Source organism: Pipra filicauda, unplaced genomic scaffold (genome assembly GCF_003945595.2).
Source record: "Pipra filicauda isolate LSUMZ 115617 unplaced genomic scaffold, ASM394559v2 scaffold292_size926685_pilon, whole genome shotgun sequence".
Taxonomy (NCBI): domain Eukaryota; kingdom Metazoa; phylum Chordata; class Aves; order Passeriformes; family Pipridae; genus Pipra; species Pipra filicauda.
In genome coordinates, this window is record NW_024104412.1 from 400,881 (window position 1) to 419,913 (window position 19,033).

At 42.7% G+C, this 19,033-nt stretch overlaps 1 protein-coding gene across 5 annotated transcripts in view; it reads left to right on the forward strand.

Moving 5' to 3' along the window:
- Window positions 1-17,460, forward strand: part of MPPED1 (metallophosphoesterase domain containing 1) — a 60,034-nt gene extending 42,574 nt beyond the window's left edge. For all 5 annotated transcript variants that reach the window (XM_027730157.2, XM_027730156.2, XM_027730159.2 and 2 more), the window contains 3 exons: window positions 4,854-4,969; window positions 9,396-9,509; window positions 12,908-17,460. In XM_027730157.2, the coding sequence (XP_027585958.1) occupies window positions 4,854-4,969; window positions 9,396-9,509; window positions 12,908-13,026 (349 nt within the window). In that variant the 3' untranslated portion in view covers window positions 13,027-17,460. The remainder of the gene's footprint in view (window positions 1-4,853; window positions 4,970-9,395; window positions 9,510-12,907) is intronic.
- The last annotated feature ends 1,573 nt before the right edge of the window (window positions 17,461-19,033 follow it).

A 19,033-nucleotide genomic window follows, 5' to 3' on the forward strand; every position in this document is an offset into this window, starting at 1 on the left:
TAATTATTCTTAGCACCTGTGACCTGAGAGCTGCTTTTGTCCCTGCCTGCTTTGGATGGTCCTCTTGTGCCGGGAAGACAGAAAGATGAGTGTTTTTTCACAACTACTTTAGATGTTGAAATGGCCAATAACCCACTGAAAAAAAAGGAAAAAAAAAAAGGTTTTGTGAATCCTTACTTGGAGAGAAAGTAGAGGAGAAAAGCAACTCAGTAAACTAGTTAGTTACTTACTGAGGAAAGGCTAAAAAGGCAAAAATGAGTAAATTCAGCTAAATTCACGTGATAGGGAATGTCAAATATGAACACCTGAAGAATGTGAACAGCAGGCAGATAAGGAAGGTATATATTGCATATAGTGCTGTATACCCATGCTCACAGGAGTGTAGCTAGTTATAACAGTAAGAAGAATGTAGGAAACTGTAGAAATTAGGATGTACAATGATCTGCACATTGTGGCTTATTCCTGCATTTTTTGCTACTAATCAAGGTAATGGAGAATCAAATTTCAGTCTCTCATTGCTTGTAATAGAAAAATCCATGTACGTTGATAGTTCCCCCCATCAAGTATCCTTTTTTTTTGTGTGTGTCTTTGCTGAGCAGATTGAGGTGCTTTGAGAATGGAAAACCTTCAGTTTTCAGGTAAATGACAGGTGAGATCTGTGTGGTGCATCACCCTTTATGGCAGATCACATGTGAAACCAAGTTATGTCCCATTTAAATGACAAAAGAATTCTTGGACTGCGTGTTGGCTCTTTCCAGTAGTAGCTGAATAAAAGAAAAAAAAGAACCTAATAAGTAATTAAAGTGGTAATATGTTTGACCATTATTTTTTTACTGTGACTTTTTTTCTGTTACTATTGTAACAGAAGTGATCCTTTCAAAGACAACTAAAGTGCTAATGATAGCTAAGAAGGTCATTTCTAGGAGGTTAAGCTGGTTTAATTAGAATTTATGAGAAGGTTACTTGAAGAGTGCAGAGAGATGTTAAGGGGTTAACCTATAAGAGATTACATTGTAGTCAGTGTTCTGTTAAAGTTTGAATTAATTTTTCCCATGGGTTTTTCACATTCTAATTTTCAACTAAATGAGACATCTGTTTCAGAAAAGGAAAATTTGCTATGGTTGTCATAGCAACTATCATTCTGTAAGAAAATTATTCCAATGGTTACTTTAGAACAGAAAGATAGAAATTCAGTACATAAAGCAACATCCGATTGCTCCCACAAACTCGGATAATTCAGCCCTTTTTGTGTGGTAGATTATTTTACCTGAAAAAACTTGTTCATATGTTTTTAACATAAGGTTAATTGTGCTGTAAACAAATTCACTTCTGATGTATTTCCCTCCAGAGTCTTATATGTAGACAAGCATTATTCTTATAAGAATAATAATACTATTGAATTTCAGTAGTGTGTGGAGACACTCAAGCTGTTTGCTTTAAGAATGTAAGACCTAAATCAAAGTACATTTCTACAGGAGTGCTTCACTTCAGAGGTGAGAGGCATTAATGATGTATGTCTTAAATTGCCAAATAAATTTTCTTGGTGGTTTGTTTTTCTTTTTTTGAAAACAGTGGATTTTTCTCTTATAGAACATACATGACAGTATTTTCTTTGTTAAATGTAAAATACTATTGAAACATAAATTATGAAAATATTTTACTTTTCCTGAGTAAGCACTAAGCCGGAATGCAGAAATTCAGTGCTTGACATGAAGAATTTAACTTTGCTCTCAGGTTCCATCAGAAATGGAAATTCTAGACCAAGTTGTCTTCGTGTGATATCCAGGTCACAGACTTGTTAGTGGGTATTAGAGAAGATTGGGGGTTTTTTTTTCCCTACTCAGAAACTTTGATGGCTGTTTCGCAATAAATTTTCAGAAGAAGGGACTTGGGGATTTATAAAATCCCTGCGTGCTTATAAAGATGGTTTTGCTTTGGGGGCACTGAAGTGTGTGATTTGTCTTTCTTCTCTCAGCTGTGAAGCATGCCAGCATCCTCCGCTCAATCCTTTCTTGGACTTTGGGTGTATTTTTTTGCCAGAAATATTCCAGACATTTCTTTCCCATCTCGTGATTGTCACAAAAAGACAGCATAATGGCAAATCACACAAGTTGTAACATCTCCCCCTCACAAAAGAACAGCTCCAGCATGAATAACTTACCAGCCCCGCGCTCGGCTGCAGGCACCACAAAGGGAGCGAGGGAGGGAGGCACGGGGGAAAGTGCTGCTTGTCTTAATAAGCACATCATGCCTATTCATAAGGGGAAATGGGCTTTTCACAGAGTGGCCCCGTGGTGTGGCCCTGGTGGAGGAGGCAGAGCCTCCCCCAGCTGCGGCTGCCATTCGTGGTCCTTCGGGTTTCAGCGGGGTTGAGCTGACTGGTGGCGAGACCTGTGTGACAGTCCTGGTGATTTCTCTTTAGAAATGCTTCCTTGTGTTCTTCAAATAATTATTCTGTGGGGGTTTGACCTTTTCTTCCTGGGAAAAGTCTGTCTTTTCCCTCGTTTTGTTTCTCGGAGCTGGTTCTGCTGGGGGACGATCCTGTCATGGAGTCACAGACTATTCTAAGTTGGAAAGGACCCACAAGGGGGGTCCAACTCTTAAGTGACTGGCCCACACAGGGATTGAACCCACCACCTTGGCATTATTAGCACCCTTCTCTTACCAATTTATCTAATCTACCTAATCTAACCTATCTAATCTCTCCTAATCTAATAAATCTACCCACGCCCAGCAGCACCAGGGCGAGCGATGGGTGGGAGCAGGGCCGTGTATCCACTGTCAGTGGCTTTAAAAACATAATTTACTGTGCTGACACTCCTTTTGCCTCCTGTTTGCCCTTGCAAATATTTTCTGTCCGTGAGATTTTGCTCCTGGAAAACGTGCTCTGGGCCTACAGACGATTTGCCAAACAGTGGAGTGTTTTCATCTGGGTGAAGAAAGATCCTTGGCGTGTAAGGTGTGGAATGCAGTCCCAAGGCAGGAGAGGGTGGAGAGTTTAGAAAAAGCCTGACTACTGTGTATTTTTATAAAGCCTCCCACTTCTGTAACACCCGAGCACCCCACAAACTTCAGTTTATTTATTCGCAGGGCATTCCTGTGTGACAGAAATCCTCCTGTCCTGTCGGTGGTGAGCTGAGTGTACAGAGGGGCTGTTCAGGCTCCACAGGCCGGGGTTTGGCTCTGTGTGAGTGTCACTGCAGAGTGAGCCAGGTACTGGAATCCCAGGATTGTTTAGGTCGGAAAAGACCTTTAAGAGAACTGAGCCTAACACTGCTAAACCATGTCCCCAAGTGCCACATCTACACAGCTTTTAAATAACTCCAGGGATGGTGCCTCAGCCACTGCCTGTTCCAGGGCTTGACCCATCAGTGAAGAATTTTTCCCTAATACCCAATCTAAACCTCCCCTGGCACAACTTGAGGCCGTTTCCTCTTGTCCTGTCTATTGTTATCTGGGAGAAGAGGCTGATACCCACCTGGTTACAACCTCTCAGGAAATTTTAGAGGGATAAGGTCTCCCCTGAGCCTCCTGTCCAGACCACCCAGCAGCAGGAAGGTGAGAAGTCACGTGCCTGTGAGCCAGGTGCTGTTCCTCCTCAGGAAAGGCTGCCAGGAGTTGAACAGGTAACCAGAAAAGTGGGATTTTGTAGCCCTGATGTGTCTTTTTCTCAGGCAGGTGCCTTGGTCTGAGCAACATGACTCAGAACAAGATTTCTGCTTCATTGCTAGTGCTGTTAACATCTCTTCTTCACACACCTTCTTCACCTCCCTCCCTCCTCACAGCTTCTGGAGGCTGGGATATATTTCTGGTCCCAGTGGCAGATGTACAAGGTTTCACTTTTTTTTTTTTTCCTTGGACAGCTCTTTCTCCAGACCTTGGTTATCCAGGGCATGTGATGAAGAGCTAGATGAGCTGTGGACACAAAAAGCCTTTCAGTCATCAATAGTTGAGGCTCTTTTTGTCTGTGGAAGAAAAGCAGCCTGTTCATTGTTCTTCAAATATTGGCATGGCCAGAAGATATCTGTCAAAAGATTATAAAATCTCCAACCTAAAACTAACCCCTCGATTTTATGACCTAGAGTGGGAGCCTAGTCAGCAAGACATAATTTGACATTGTGATATAATTGGTGTGAAATACAGTTTTTTTAATCAATGGGATAGCAAGATGTGGATAAATTGTGTTCTGACTGGCAGTGTTACAGTCCCGCTGCTCCACGATGAGCTGCTCCATAAATATGGTTTAAAAAATGTAAATGCCTGTCTGATAAGAAATCCTGAATATGGAAAGTCTTACTTAAAAGCAAGTCAACACACCAGAGGACAGAAGAAATTTATGTGTGAGAGAAGCAGCAGCATTCTTGTTCTGATGGGATGCATCCAATTAGGGAAACAAAGCAGCACAGAGGATGTCTCTGACTTTGGAGAGGGATCTGTCACTGTGCCAGGGGCTGTCCTTGCCCAGCTGGTCACAGGATAAGGGCCAAGTGCTATGGGAGCCAGTGTGAGACATATTCACATGTAGGTGTCTTGAGGCAGGTGTTCTAAATGTTGTGGGAGTCAGCAGGATGATCCACACATGGAGGTCTTGGTATCCACGTCTTGTAAGTAGTCAGAGGAATACTGTGAATATTTTACTGTCTGCTGAAAGTGGTAAGGACTGCACTGATTTGCCATCCAAGCTAAATAATGCTGGTGGTATGGAAAGAGGGGTTTGCTGTGCACACAAAGAAGAAAATGAATGTTGTTTGTGTCTTCAAATTCCACGCTAGTGGAGAGTCAATCTCAGTGTTTTAATTAGATAACCAGTACATGGAAGTAGTACTGAAGACATTCTCCTCCTCTCTTGGCAGGCAACCTTGGTTTTATGGCTGGGGCTTTAATCTTCCGCGAGGCCAAGCACTATTAGAGAAATGGAACCTTATTCCAGATGGAATAGATATTCTTATAACACATGGACCACCTCTCGGTAAGAAACTACGAGTGCTCTTAGCTGTGTGTTTGGGATGATTGTGCAGTAACTGTTGGCTCTCCTTAGAAACAGAGTGCAGTCCTGACTGGCAGAAGTCAAAAGTAACATTCATACTGATTTCAGCGGCACCAGGACTTCAGCTCATGATTGTCTATGATACCTGTGCTCAGTGGTAGGGAATTAAATAATGGCTTGAAAAATAAAAACACATAAAGCCTTAATGAGCTTTATAAATAAGCAGGGGCTCATTTACCTGTGCATCTGTCTAATCTGCCAGTGGTAAAACTACTATATTGAAAGCATGGGGCCTACTTGAAGAGAAATGCAGGATTAGGATCTTATTTTTTATCACTTTAACAAGTACCCAGAATCTCTATTTTTCGTCCCCATGCTGACTTGGTGAACCTTCTCCTCACAAACCCCAATGCTGCCTGTTCTTTGGACAGCATGGGTGAGTTGTTTACCTGTAGTACAATCTGGCAACATGAGCAGGTCAAAAAGAAACAGTTTTGCATGTGTGTTTTCCAGATATCAGTAGAGGTGATATAAAAGCCACAAGAGATTTCTTGTATTCCTAGAAAATTGTAAAATTACCTTTGTAACAGAGATAATATAATCACATGAACTTGTCCAGTAAAGGCTTAAGGCTGTTTTTTGATGAATTTAACATCTAGCAGTCTATATTTAATGTGACTGTGTGTTTAACTCTCACTAATTTAACAAATGGACACGAACATGGAGCATGTACTTAAGTGTTCTGCTGAGTGCTTTGTGTGAAATGAAGGCAGTTGGTTTCTTTAAACCTTTAGTCTCCCCAGTTTCCTGACCCTAAAACCCTCTTGTCTTCCACCCTTTCTTCCCTTTCAGAGCTTGGAGGAGAAAGTATCTTAAGGGTTTGTGTTTTGTTTTCTTTAGAAAGACATGTTTGCATTCCCCTGCTCACTAATCCTGAGGGAAGTACCTCTCTGTGAGTGTAGTTTCTCACAGTAGGGGTTGTGTTTTGATACTTCACCGAAGTGGAGTCTCATGCCATGGACTGATTTTAATATGGACCTGTATCATGGATGTCAGAAATTAACTGTTTAGACCCAGAGGTGTCAGCTCCAAAGTTTGTCAGAAGCTTCTTCAGCACTTCCAGAATTGTTTTTTAAATTCTGTAAAAAAATGTAAAATTCTGTAAAAAAATCTCCAGCCTTCAGCTGATCCAAAGATTCACTTGAAATCCAGTGCTGGAAAGTGGAGAGAGGGGTTCACACCACCCAGCTTCAACCACCTTGATAATTTAGCCACCAGGCCTCTCCAGTAGCCTCTGGGACCAGCAGAGGGAGGAGAACCTCTACAGAGATTCTCTTCCCTCACTCATCAGAAGTACTTTAATGATATATTTAATAATTGAAAAGTAATTTAATAATTATAGTAATTCTGAGGAAGAGCTGCCCATCTCCACTGATTGCAATGGAATAATGTGAATTTCCTCCCATCTCCATGTCTCAGTATTGTTTTTTTCTTTTTTTTTTTTAAATTTTTAATCTTCTACCGTCCTCCAAGAATCTCCTTTTTTTAAAAGAAGTTCCTGTTTCTTTGTCTCTCTCTTACTGATGCATTAATAGATGGCTCAGGCATAGATGGCTCAGGCACAGAACCCATCAGCTGTTGCTCTCCCTGACACCCAAGGCAACAAATATATGACACTTAAAAGAAATCAGAACTCTGCCTAATGTAGGGAACCTCCTCATTGTGTAGCTCTGTCCAGCTCTGTCCACAGACATTTTGGGAAACAGGATCCTCCTTGACCCTCCCAGCCAATTATTTTAACCAGAAGGCTGATTATTGTTGTTCTGATCTTGGGCAGCATCACTAGAGCTGTTCCTAATGATCATAAATAGCAATCAGTCCTCTTGCAAATTCTGGTTTTTCCTCCAGCAGGGCTGCCTAAATTCTGTCCATCATCCATTTTCTGTGCTGCTTTCTCATTCCCTCACTTCAAGAGTGTGCATCCTCCTAAACTAATTAATACATTATTCCACAGATTTGAAATTGTGTGATTTAGATGCAAAAGCACCAGTTAATGGACTTTGTTTCTCAGTTAGTAACAAAAACCTGAGTAATTTTTTTTCTTCTGTTTTGGGATGAAACCCCCAGGATAAGAAAACAAAGGTTAAAACAGCTATTATTGACCATTTAATTAGTAACTCGTTAATTATTAATAAAGAGATACCATATATTTCACAGCTTACAAAATACAGTGTTTATGGTGTCAGTGCTAATGCTCATTTCCATATCTGCATATTTTTGTCACTTTTATGTATAGTATAACTTTTAAAGTATTTTCCCTGGTTCCTAAAGATCCGCATTTATGTTTCTTTTCTTTCTCTTCCAAAAGTTCACTTTTCTTTTCTTTGTTTTTAATTTAATTTCACCTTTAAGTCTTCATTTGCAGCTGTCTGCTCGATTGTCTGTGACAAAGATTTATACTTTCCTGACAGCTGCAGAAACCTGTTTCAAGTAACCAAACATTAAAAAAACCCTAAGATGAACTCTAATTGTTAGCTAGGTGTAATCAATTATTCTTAGTTTGTGTAGTCAGGTGTACATAATAAGCTGCAAACATATGGGAAGGCTTCAGAAGGGTGATAATGCATGTAAACAAAAACATGTTCAACATAAATAATGCTTAATTTAATGGAGAAGTTAATTTTATGGATTTTTGTTTGTGAAGTTTTTGAAGTGGAAACACTTTTGGCTTTGTGTTCTCCACAGACGTTTTGACAATTAACTGTTTCAAATCACTGAAGGAACAAAACCTACGGTTATAAGATGTTTATTCTGGAAAAAAAAAAATTACTGGATTCCAGAGGAGTTGCTGGCTGCACTTTAGCATCTTAAATACTTGTTGTTTCCTGCAGTGAATTTTGACCTGCTGTGAGTGACTGATGAACTCAGCAGAACGTTGCTCTGCTCTGCCTGTAATTCAGGGGGGCTTCCTCTTTGTCCTCCCCCTCACAGGTGCCAAGCAGGGGAAGGTACCAATCTGAATGAATTAGGAGTCTTTTGACCACAAGCAGAACTTCCTCTTTTTGGCACTTAGGACTCTGCATTCCCAACTTCTTTCTGAAAACTGGACTTAGCTGTCTAACTATGACAGAAAGGCAAATTCTGGCCGTTTTCATAAAACCCCACAGTGCACTTTGAGCCCGGTTTTTAAGGACTGGCAGCCAAAGAGATATTTCTCAACGTGTGAACCCACCCTGAAGCTCTAGCAAATGTGAGAGCTTTTCCAGGAGCTTGAATACCACAGTTCTGGGCTTTTAAGCCAGTTGGTTGCTGCTTAGCCATGCTTGAGTGGACATCAAAAGGAAACCTGTGAAAACCAGGTCCAGGCTCTGTAACTCTGGGCTAAAGGCACAATATATTCACAGGACTGCAGCAATGCAGGAGACACAAAGCTATGACAGGCACACAGGGAAAATGCCAGAACGACAGAATAAAACCAGGAAGATTTTATCTTTTTAGGTTTCCAAATTTGAGCCCGGTGACAGTGGCAGAACAATAGAAAGAAATCAGATTGGTTATTGCAAACCCTCTAATACAAGAACATCCCTCTTGTAGTACTACTTTGAAGGAAAACATGAGACTTCAGTTGGCAGTAAACATCTCCCTGCAGTATTTTTAGACAAAGAGGCAAGTTGGTGTAACATTTCTGTCTGTATTCATACGAAACACACATTTTTCACCCAATCTTTGTGCAAGTAAATACAGCACTTAAATACATCTGCTGCAAAAGGCCTGAGTTTCTCTTCCTGTCCATAAGTTTAGGCAAGTGGGGCTTGCTGTGCCATGAATTGGTTAAACCAGTTTTGCCTGAGGGTGTTATTTTTTGGGCACACAGAAGGTTCCTCACCTGAGTTCCACTACTCTGGGATTCAATGTGATGTAGTTTTATTAACACAGATTCCATTTTTAATTAACACAGATTCCATTACATCAGTCAAAGTGTTCCATTTCAAAAAAGCGGATCCCAGGACTAGATTTAAACAGCTAAATGTTCATTTAGGTTGTCTGGAGACTCACTTTGGACTCACTGCTCTTTACACCTCACCCTCTTCGAGGAAGAAAAATGAGTAAAACATTGAGTTTTCCTGTTTGCAGCAGTGCAAAAAATGCTTGAATTGCAGTGATTTTTTTTTTTAATTCCTTGAAAAACAACTTGTAAGGATTATCATAGTTCATTTTATCCAGATGAGCTTTTATGGTTTTCCTTGGGTATTTTTCCTTCCTTCCTCTTCTGTTTACCAACACAGTTTTTTCCACGTCGGTTCTTCTGGGGCTGCTTGTGAAAAGCCATGAAATCTCAGAAATGCTGTGGACCAGCACAACTGCAGATTACCTGTCTCCTTTTAAAGCTTTCCTTTCTCTTCCAAAGGTTTTCTAGACTGGGTTCCTAAGAAAATGCAACGGGTAGGATGTGTCGAGCTGCTGAACACGGTCCAGAGACGAATACAGCCAAGGCTTCATGTTTTTGGACATATCCATGAAGGTCAGGACACATTTCTTTCTATGTGTGTTTAGAAACCACCAACACAGAAGGTTTAAGTAGCATTTTCAAACTCGAATGTCTGAACTTCTAGAATTGGGATACATATTTAACTGCATATTGGCTGATACCCGCATTTCAATATTTGTACTTCAGCTTCTCTTTCAGTTTGTACATCTCTGAAGCAGGGTGATGCTTCCTTCATGGGGAGGATTACTGTGAATTTTAAAATAAGAACACAAGCCCAGTAGTTACTAAATATTAGGACTGATGGATTGCATTTTCCTCAGCTGAATCTGTGATTTAAGATAATTCATGTAAGCTCTCTAGGTTGCAGTTTCTGTGTTTCTAAAATGGGTAGGAATGCTTTGAGAGGTGCTTGTAAGGCTTAAGCTTCAAGATTGTACAATAAAGTGCATATATGAAGTTGGAATCAAGAGGGATGTCACCACTGCCTTGTGTAGGAGTTCCAAGATATTTATTGATGCATTTAGCTGCTTTGGCAGGGGAAACATTTGGTGCCCAAATGAAACAAAGCAGTTCTCTTGACTGTTTGATATTTAGCTGGAAAAAAATGAGTTCCCTTCACATAAGTAGGTAAATGGTGCCAAAAATGCTCTGCTGAAGTTGGTGACAGCAGGAGTGCATCTCCAGGCAAAGGGAGAGGTAGATGCTGTCTGCCCTGTTCACATATCAAGGATTTCAAGCAGTGCCCCCAGAAGAAACCACTGGGCTGTGCAAAAGGTAACCCGTTGGCATGTAAGTGTTTATTATCAGCTGCTCAGGCCTTGGCAATATTAACTTACTGGCAGGAGAAGGTACTGCCCTACTGCCAGATTTCTGCTCCTGGGCCTGCTCCAGCCTTGGATGTAGGATCTCTGTAGGTCTCACCAGGGCAGAAATGGAAAAACTGGAGTAACTGGCATCCTGGTTTTGAGAAGAAACGTTGCCCTTCCCAAGAAATGCCATCCTGGCTTGCTGCTGGGGGCTTTCACCCCACGTTAGAGGGGCCATTGCTGAGAGGGTGTGCTGGTGTAAAATTGATGGAGAAGATGTTCAGATCATTGTTTTACAGCTTAGGGATTAGGTCCATTCTCCTCTGTGGTGTTCTGTTAATGCCTGGTTAATGTCCTAAGTGCTGTTAAATCACAGAGTAAACAAATGATGCTGTTAGAGCATCTTTGATATTCCAACCAGAAGAGCTGGTGAATACAGTTCAAACTCATCACTATTTCAGAAATTGTGAGCCAAGTGGGTTGCAGGGGATCCAAGCAAACAGCAAGCCATGAAGCTTCAGGCAGGTAAACAAAATCACATCTGCTAAAACCAAGCCCAACTTTGCTCTCAGGGGAAGAGAATGGCACCTCCCTAGAATGGGAAAACTCGTGAAATAATGTAGTTGGCACAGTAGGTATTGAAGCACAGAAACAAGGTATTCTTCTTGTTAACCATCACAATTTAGAGAAAACAAGAACTGCATAGCCTGTTTTGCAGTGGGATGCTGAGTCTCTGCAGAGGAGAATTCCCTTTGCAGGCAGCCTGTGCAAACGAAGCTGTACTTTGTAGAGAGAATTCATGATTTGAACAGATGAGTTCTTCCTCTGAGTGAGCAAAGCTACATCTGCAGCAGTCATTTACTGAACATCTGGGGGGAAGGGATGCTTAGAAGAGATGTTTCTTCTCTATTCCCCTCTCTGCACTGCCGTGTCTGCCAAGAAAATACCTCTGCACATGGGTTTCCTGCTGATGCACCCATGGAAGTGATAAGCAGCATGGCGGGGACTAAAATCCTGGTTTTCCCATCACAGCCAATCCTTGGCTGAGGTCATGGCCAAGGAAACTCTGCTGGCAGTAGGACAGGAGTGAAAGCCACAGCATTAGGAATCTTCCAGCAAATCTTCAAATGAGTAGCCAAGAAGACACGGAGTCCCAGCAGCAACTCTCAATCTGTGTTTTGCACAGACCAATTCTTCTGTGGCAAACAGAAACTGGCTTAAAGAAATGTCTGTGACAGGAACCTGACAGAGTTTTCTTCCCTCCCTAGTCCCTAATTATAGTGTGGTTTTTCCATGGAGAGTCTAGGAGGCCCTGCATTATTCAGGGTATTTTAAGGAACACACACACACAAAAAAAAGGCTTTTGGCTATTGTTTCTTTGTTTGCAAATGATGCAACTGCCAGTGGTTCTGTAAGACACAAAATTGCACTCAGAAAAAACCACAGGGTCCCAGGTACCTGGGATTTGAATAGCTGGGTCTCAGTGTATGTAACAACAAATACATTTCCCTAGGAACTTCACTAACAATGAGATTGAATTTTAATGCAAACACTTTCTATCAAGTGATTCCTCCCAAATCCTATATTTCTGATTGTGAATTTTTCATATTGATCAAAATATTTCAATGGAAGTTTCCAACGTCCAGCTTTTAGTTTTAGTGTAATCAAGCTTAAGTTTCTTCCTGGTCATTCATTAAAAGATTTTTTACAATGGAGAGCTTTTATTTTCTCAAAACACCAGGGCTGTTGAAGGGCTTCTTCTTCACTTTCCAAAACAGCATTTCACAGTATTTCTGCAGGCATTATGGCTGGAAGTTTGATTTTCTGCATATTTAGCTCTGGAATTGTTTGACTTGGGTGTCTGGCCAGACATGAGATGTGGTTGAAGCTTTTCCACCACTGGTGAGACACACAGTTGTGTGGAAATGTCTTGGATTATGAATTCACCTTGTCTGATAGAGAATGCATTAATAAAGCCATTTTTTTTCTCTCCCTGGGCAGGAATTTTAGTGTCTTTCCATCAGATTTGATGGAAAAAAGGTACTCTTTCCATCAAATTTGATGGAAATTGGTTAACAACTTCAAACACACAGGAAGAAGGAGTTGCTGCTATAGACAAATCCTGCCCAGCTGCACATGCTCACACACTTCCCTTGAGCCAAGCAATGCTTTTTCTTCATTGTTTGCTTGAATTATGTTCAACACTGGGCAGAAATTGCCCAAAGGTTGCTGCACTGATGACTGGAAACCTAAATGAGCAGAAGGACGTTTTTTTTCAAATGCCTAAGATCCATCTTCTCATTCTTCCCAGAACTAAAATAGTCTTAAGAAAGAAAGCTTTGCAGAGAAAAGTCTCTCTCTTCCTAAGGAGGTTTGGTGAGCTGGCTGCCAGAGATTATTGCCACTAGTTAGTGAGGGGCTGTTTTGTTTTTCTTACACAATTTAAAAGATGGCAAAAAGTTCTGTAGGACAAAGATGGGTTTTTCCAAGGGACCAAGAGAATTTTTAAATTCCTTCTGAGTGATAAATGTGGCACTTACCATTGTGTGGTAAAGGTGAATAGTTGAAAAATGAAGAAGATAATAATGAATAATGAGAGTAACCAGAGTTTTTCTTACTTTGTAGGTTATGGTGTCATGGCTGATGGAACCACTACCTATGTGAATGCATCTGTGTGCACTGTGAATTACCAGCCACTTAACCCACCTATAGTTATTGACTTACCTACTCCAAGGAACACATGATTATAAGGAGGATTTAAAGTTGTACCCAACACATTAGCAACTTTATATTGCTGGCTGAGAATCCCAATAGGGAACCATTCAACAAAAACAAACAAAAAAAAAGCAAAATCCTTCTTTTTTTCCCTGCTAGCTCTTCGCAGATAAATTTCGAGTAACAAAAGTGGATGAGGAACAAAGACATTTTGGTGCCAGAAACAGATTAAAGACTTAACATTTCACCATTAAAATATTTGTGAACACAAAAAAGTGAATGCATTCCACATATAAATATATATATATATACATACACATATATATATATCTAGTAGGGGCTTTTGTATATACCGTGTATTGGACTTATTAAAAGAACAATGTCTTTCAAAGGAGTGTTTCTTTAAGAAAGTTTGCAGTTTAAACTTCAGTGTTTAGACTAGGATTCCCTCATTTCAGATGTTTCCCAGTGAGCTCTTAGTAAAAGAAAAATTATGGTGAAGATGTTTTCCCTTAATTAACATGGCAAATATAAAAGATGCTGCACAAATGACCAGTCACTGGAGGAAAGCTATTACTCCAAGTCCTCCAGGTCTAAGTCTTTGCATCTATTCAAAACCAATGCAATAGAGGCCCTAATTCACTGTACTGAAATGGAAGTTTTACTACATCTGGCATTACAGATGGTAAGGGAAATGGTGCATATTGCCAGCATGCTGTAAACAGCTCAACATTCAAGAAGGGAGACTGTGTTAAGTGCAGTATAAACTCAGGAATTTGTAACCTGTAAAAAAAAAAGGATGACATTTCCCTAAAAAAAAAAAAAAAAAAAAAAAAAAAAGGAAAAAAAAACAAAGAAGAAAAATATATAACTGTGTTTTCATATGGTAAAGAGATACGTGACTGTATTTAAAAAAAAAGAAAACAAAAAAAGAGAAAAAACACAAAAAGCCCACCCAACGATCAGTAATGGTGTTTTAAATAAAACCCACTGGGACCGTGGGTTTAAAACCTGCTAATGGGGTGTGCAGCCAAAGCTGAGATGACTGGTTTGAGTCTGGCCCTGATCAGGAGGGGTTAAATGTCGTTGTGATCATTTTGTCCCTGGGGAACATCGTGGATGTTCTGGGGGAAGGCGCCATCCCAGGGTGGGGTTTGGGGATTCACTTCTGGAGAGCTGTAACGAGTACACACTGATGGGCACAGAGCAGAGGGCACCTCCCCTGGGGTTGCTGTTTGCCCACTCGTGGACACTGCTGAGAGAGGCCCAGGACAACCTGAAAGCCACTCGTGGTGCTGTAGGTGCCACCAGGCAGAGCAGGGGATGTGCCACGAGCTGGTTGGGGTGGCCCACAGTGGCACTGCCCATGCAGCTCTCCTGCAGGCCAGCAGGGGTGTTGAGGCTGCTGGGATTTCACTCCTGTCCTAGGCAGAAGCTTAAGAATTGATTGGAAACCCACCAAAAGAAAGACATGGATTTCTGCCTTGGACTAACCAACATCTCCTTTTGCCTTGATGGAGGTTGTTCAGCTTCTGTATTCTGAACGTGGACATCCTCAGTTTGGGGCTGATGGCATCTAGATGTTAATCTTGTTCACACAGGTTGGGCAGAGCCCAGCAGTGCCAGTTCAGAGCTGTCTGCAGGTCTGTGCCTGGCCCACCTCTGCACTCATGCACTGGATAATTGTGTGTGTGACTTTTTACCCAATATGTGGATGTAAATGTGAGCTTCACGTGGCAGCTGCATGTACTTGACACACATGCACAATTTAAAATACCTGTGTGGCAAAACCAGGCTGTGTCAGCTGCACCTCTGAGCCAGGTGGGCAGAAACACTGCTTTTTGCTGGTTCCCCATGGGCAGCAGCTCTTCCATCAGCTGCTGGGAGCTGAGATATTCCAGCCCAGTCACTACCTTGGACCCACAAGAAGCCACCAGACCCCCAGAAAACATGACAAGTCACAGGTCTGTCATTCTTTGTGACCTGTTGGGTGACCTTGTGTCTAAACTGATGTGCTGCTTTTTCCTGAAAACGAAACCCAAAACAGTCTTTGACGCCTTGTCACACGCCTGCGAGTGGTTTTTGGGTGAGTGGTTCCCATGAGAAGCCTGCTGTGAATTCAGAGGGGGCCACTTTTGTCAGAGCTACTGGTGTAGAAATTGCAGATCAACTCCTAAATCAGCAAGAACTGAAATTCATAGTTGAATATGAACTCCTGCCGTCACTGGGAAGATGAACAATAGCACTGTAGTTAGAATAAAAGTGTCTTAGCTAGTCACAATTCAAGCAGTTTGCAACAAATGTGGCAGGAAATTGGCTGTATGTTAAAGTCTGAAATGTTTACATTCGCTCATGGCACTTAAGAGACTAAAATGTTAAAGTGGGGGGAAGAGGTCCTTTTATTGGCCTCAGCAACATTTCTATGTGGACCATAAACTATTCTCTTAAAAATAATTTTTTCCTGAGGTATCTTCCAAATACTGTGTATTTTTATGTGGAAAGGATATGAAAGCAGCTGTTACTTCAAAATATCATTTAAAGTACTTGAGGTATGAAAGCTTAAAGATTATTTAATCATTTTGGCATAACTTGAATGTTGTTGTAATTTTTGGTCAAGCATGTTAGACAAATAAAGTCTTAAAAAAAAAAACCAAACCAAAACAAGACCACACAACAAAAAACAAGGTCTCTTAATATCCAGCTCCGTGTCAGAAAGACTGCCATGTTCTCCAGGGGTGGGGATATTAAAGGCTGTGAGATATTAAAGGACAATGGTGGTATTGAGGTATTGATGGTTTTGGCAGAGGGGGATCAGCTGGCAGAGGGGCTGGGGACGATGGGCAGAGGGTGCCCTGCTCTGTGCACCAGTTCCCTCCTACCACACCTCCTGCAGAGGGGAGCAAGGTGGAGTTTGGGGTTACAGAGGGAGGGGAAAGCAGCAACCACTGCCTGTAACTGCTGTGTTTTGGTGGGAGACCGTGGCACATGTGCCTGGGATGCCATGAGGGAGTGCTGCAGAGGAGCTGTGCAGAGGCTGGGAAATGGGATGCCATCCTTTGGGCATGGATGGCAGCTGGGGGAAGAAGGATGGTTCATACTCTGAGTGTAAGGACAAAACCTCATGGAGAGGGAGATCAGGGCAAAGTGTCTGGTTTTATTTTAACTTTGTGGGCACAGAAAGACCTGGGCTTCTGATCTACCTCAGGTGAGGGAGTCCACGAAGAGGAAGGTTTCCACAAACTCGGTTTGGCAGTTGTCAGCTCTGTCTAAATTCTGGGGTGCTCTCCCAAGTAATTTCCTGTCCCTCCTCCCTGTTGCTGACCTTCACTGGGATCTGTCCAGAATCACAGAACATGCCGGGTTGGAAGGGACTCTCAAGGATCATGGAGCACCCAAAGGAAGGTGCTGATGTGTGTCAGCAATGAGTGCATTCCCATCACCAGGCAGAATTGTTCCTGAGATTAATTTTGGTTCCTTTCAGCAATGAATAGGGGAGATATCACTGCACGTCAATGGGAAAAAAAAAAAGAGAAGACAGGATTATTTATACCTCCCTCAGTCACATATGGCCAAGGATGTGAAATGTTCCTTGGCTAGAAGGAAGGAGCAGGCTGGGATTCAGCACCCACCCAGGCAGCTGCCTGTCCCCAGGCAGCCCCCACCCAGGGCAGCTGCACCCCAGCCTGGGGAACCAGCTTTAGGCTTTCACATGGTGCTCTCTGGTAGCCCCTGAAGGCAGAGCCTTCGGTGAGGTCACTGCAGAGAATGGGACTGGTGGGAGCAGCATGCTGGCCCAGCTCCTTCACTGGGGAGGTGGCTGCAGGGAGGAAGGGTGAAAAGACCCCCCTCAGAGTGACACATGGACACAGGGCAGATGGGAAGGTGCTCTGGCCTTGCTGCAGGAGGGAGACACAGGAGATGAGAAGCAGTTTGTCTTCTCCAAACACCAGTTGCTGCCAATAGTCAGCATAAAAGCTTCAGAGGAAGGAGGAACAAGACATCCCTTGGAAGGAAATTTTTGGAGTAATCTGCCATCGGGGATCTCTGCCCCCCTCCCATTTATTGCTGTTTGTATGTAATTTCTCTCTTAAAACCCATATTATTGCTTACTGCTCATGTAACTCACATACAGGGAGTTTAACTGCAAATGGTCTTTCCTTTCAGGTACATTCCTGTCCCTTTCTTGCAAGTCTCTCTGCATCTGTGATTTTAGTGCTGTGCTGGAACAGGGAGCTCCCTGGATGATTATGCACAGTGCATTAGAACAACAGCATTTTGCTTATCCTCGTACATGTGCTGCTGCTCAGCTTTATTGACTGTCCCTTTGTTCTCTTTTTATGTGAAAAGTGAAAATAGGAGTACTTATATGTACCTTCTTTGTGCTGTTTGTTATTTTGTATTCTGCCATTATGTTACTTTTTACTCACTTCACCTAGAAATTAAAATCATTTCAATTCTAGCTAGACTCTATTTCTAACTCTCTTACTTTCCCATCTCAGAAACTTTCCCCTTGTCTCTTTTTGATGAGTCATTTGGAAGCTGGTGAGAGGCAGCAATGCCAGAAGAGGACCTCCTCTTTCTTCCTGTCCGAGCATTTGGACAGTTCCCTGCTACTTTCTCCCCTGATCTTTCTCTAGTATCTTCATTTCTTTAGGAGTTTTTGGGATCATATATATTTGCAGCCTGCAGTGAAGCACTGTGGTGAGCTGCCCGTGGCCTGAGCTGGGTTTTCTCTTCGAGAAGTGGCAGCTGACCTGGACTTACCTGGTTTTCACAGCCATCATCCCCTTCCTCCCAAGGAGCCTTACCCAGGCTGTGTCCATGAGGGGGGATGATCCTCCCCCACTCTGGCCTGTTCCCCTGGCTTTGATGGTGCCCCTGGCAATTCCTCATCAGCACCGGACAGGCTTTGCTGTTGGAGGGCACTGGGTGGGATACAGAGCTGTGTGACATTTCCTCAGCCCTCATCCTGCTGGGGGGGTTTTGGTTTCTTAGCTCCTGCCCAACCCATGACCCTTCTTTGCCTCCCATGAATAACTCTTTCACAGAGGTCTTTATCAAAACCTCTGCAATTGCCCACACCAATTATATCAGCGACATCTCTTCTCGCCAGGACTTTGATGTACCAAAAGCTTTCAGGCAGATTAAAGGAACAGGCTTTTCTTTCCCACAAACCGGCCTGCTTTGTTTCCCCACGCCCAGGAAAGTGAATTCCCTCTCTGGAGCAGGATGGACTAAAACTGGGCAGAGCAATTAACCTCACTACACGTCCCTGGACCTGTGCACAACGTGCCCTCGTGCTGTTTGCTCCCATTCAGGGCCCCAGGCAGGTTTGCCATTTCGTGTACTCCCACTACATTTTCCTTGTCGTTCTTTCTGTGTTCTGAATGGGATGAGCAGCTTGAGGAGGGCCAGATGGGAAAATGCTGGATGCTATAAACATGCTGCAACGGCTTATGGTGGCTTTTAATTTCAAAATCAGGGGAAGGAAACTGCTCTGCCCAAGCAGCTGAGCTGCCCAGCACCCAGGAAAGGCTGGGGAGAGTCGAAGGTGACACTGAAGAACCCTCCCAGCAGTGCAGCCCCAACTGCCCCTTCCCCACTGCACTTAGAGCCTGGCTGTGAGGGCCCTGTGGGGGACAGGCTCGGGGCTGCACCTCACCTCCAGGGTTCTGGGGAGAGCTTTGTGCAGAGGTACTCTCACCTGTGGGGTATAATAACCCCACCTGGCAGGCTGCTGCTGCAGTGGGAAATTTCCCACCTCACCTCCCACCATATGGCCTGGGCCAAATTTTCTAGAAATAATGAGGTTATGCAGGATAAAGCAGTTTCAGTGCAGTGGGCAATTAAACCTGTGTTTGTTTCTTCTCCTGTTTTGTAAGGCAGTTGCATAGTGCAGTCATTCTGGTTGTATCTGTTTCCTGATATTTCAAAATGAACATAGAGCTGCTTCATGTGTGTCAGCTACTGATCACCTTCCCTTTGTCACCAGCTCCTCTGCTTCCCATGGTCAGTCCTGCTGGTCCCTCACACTTC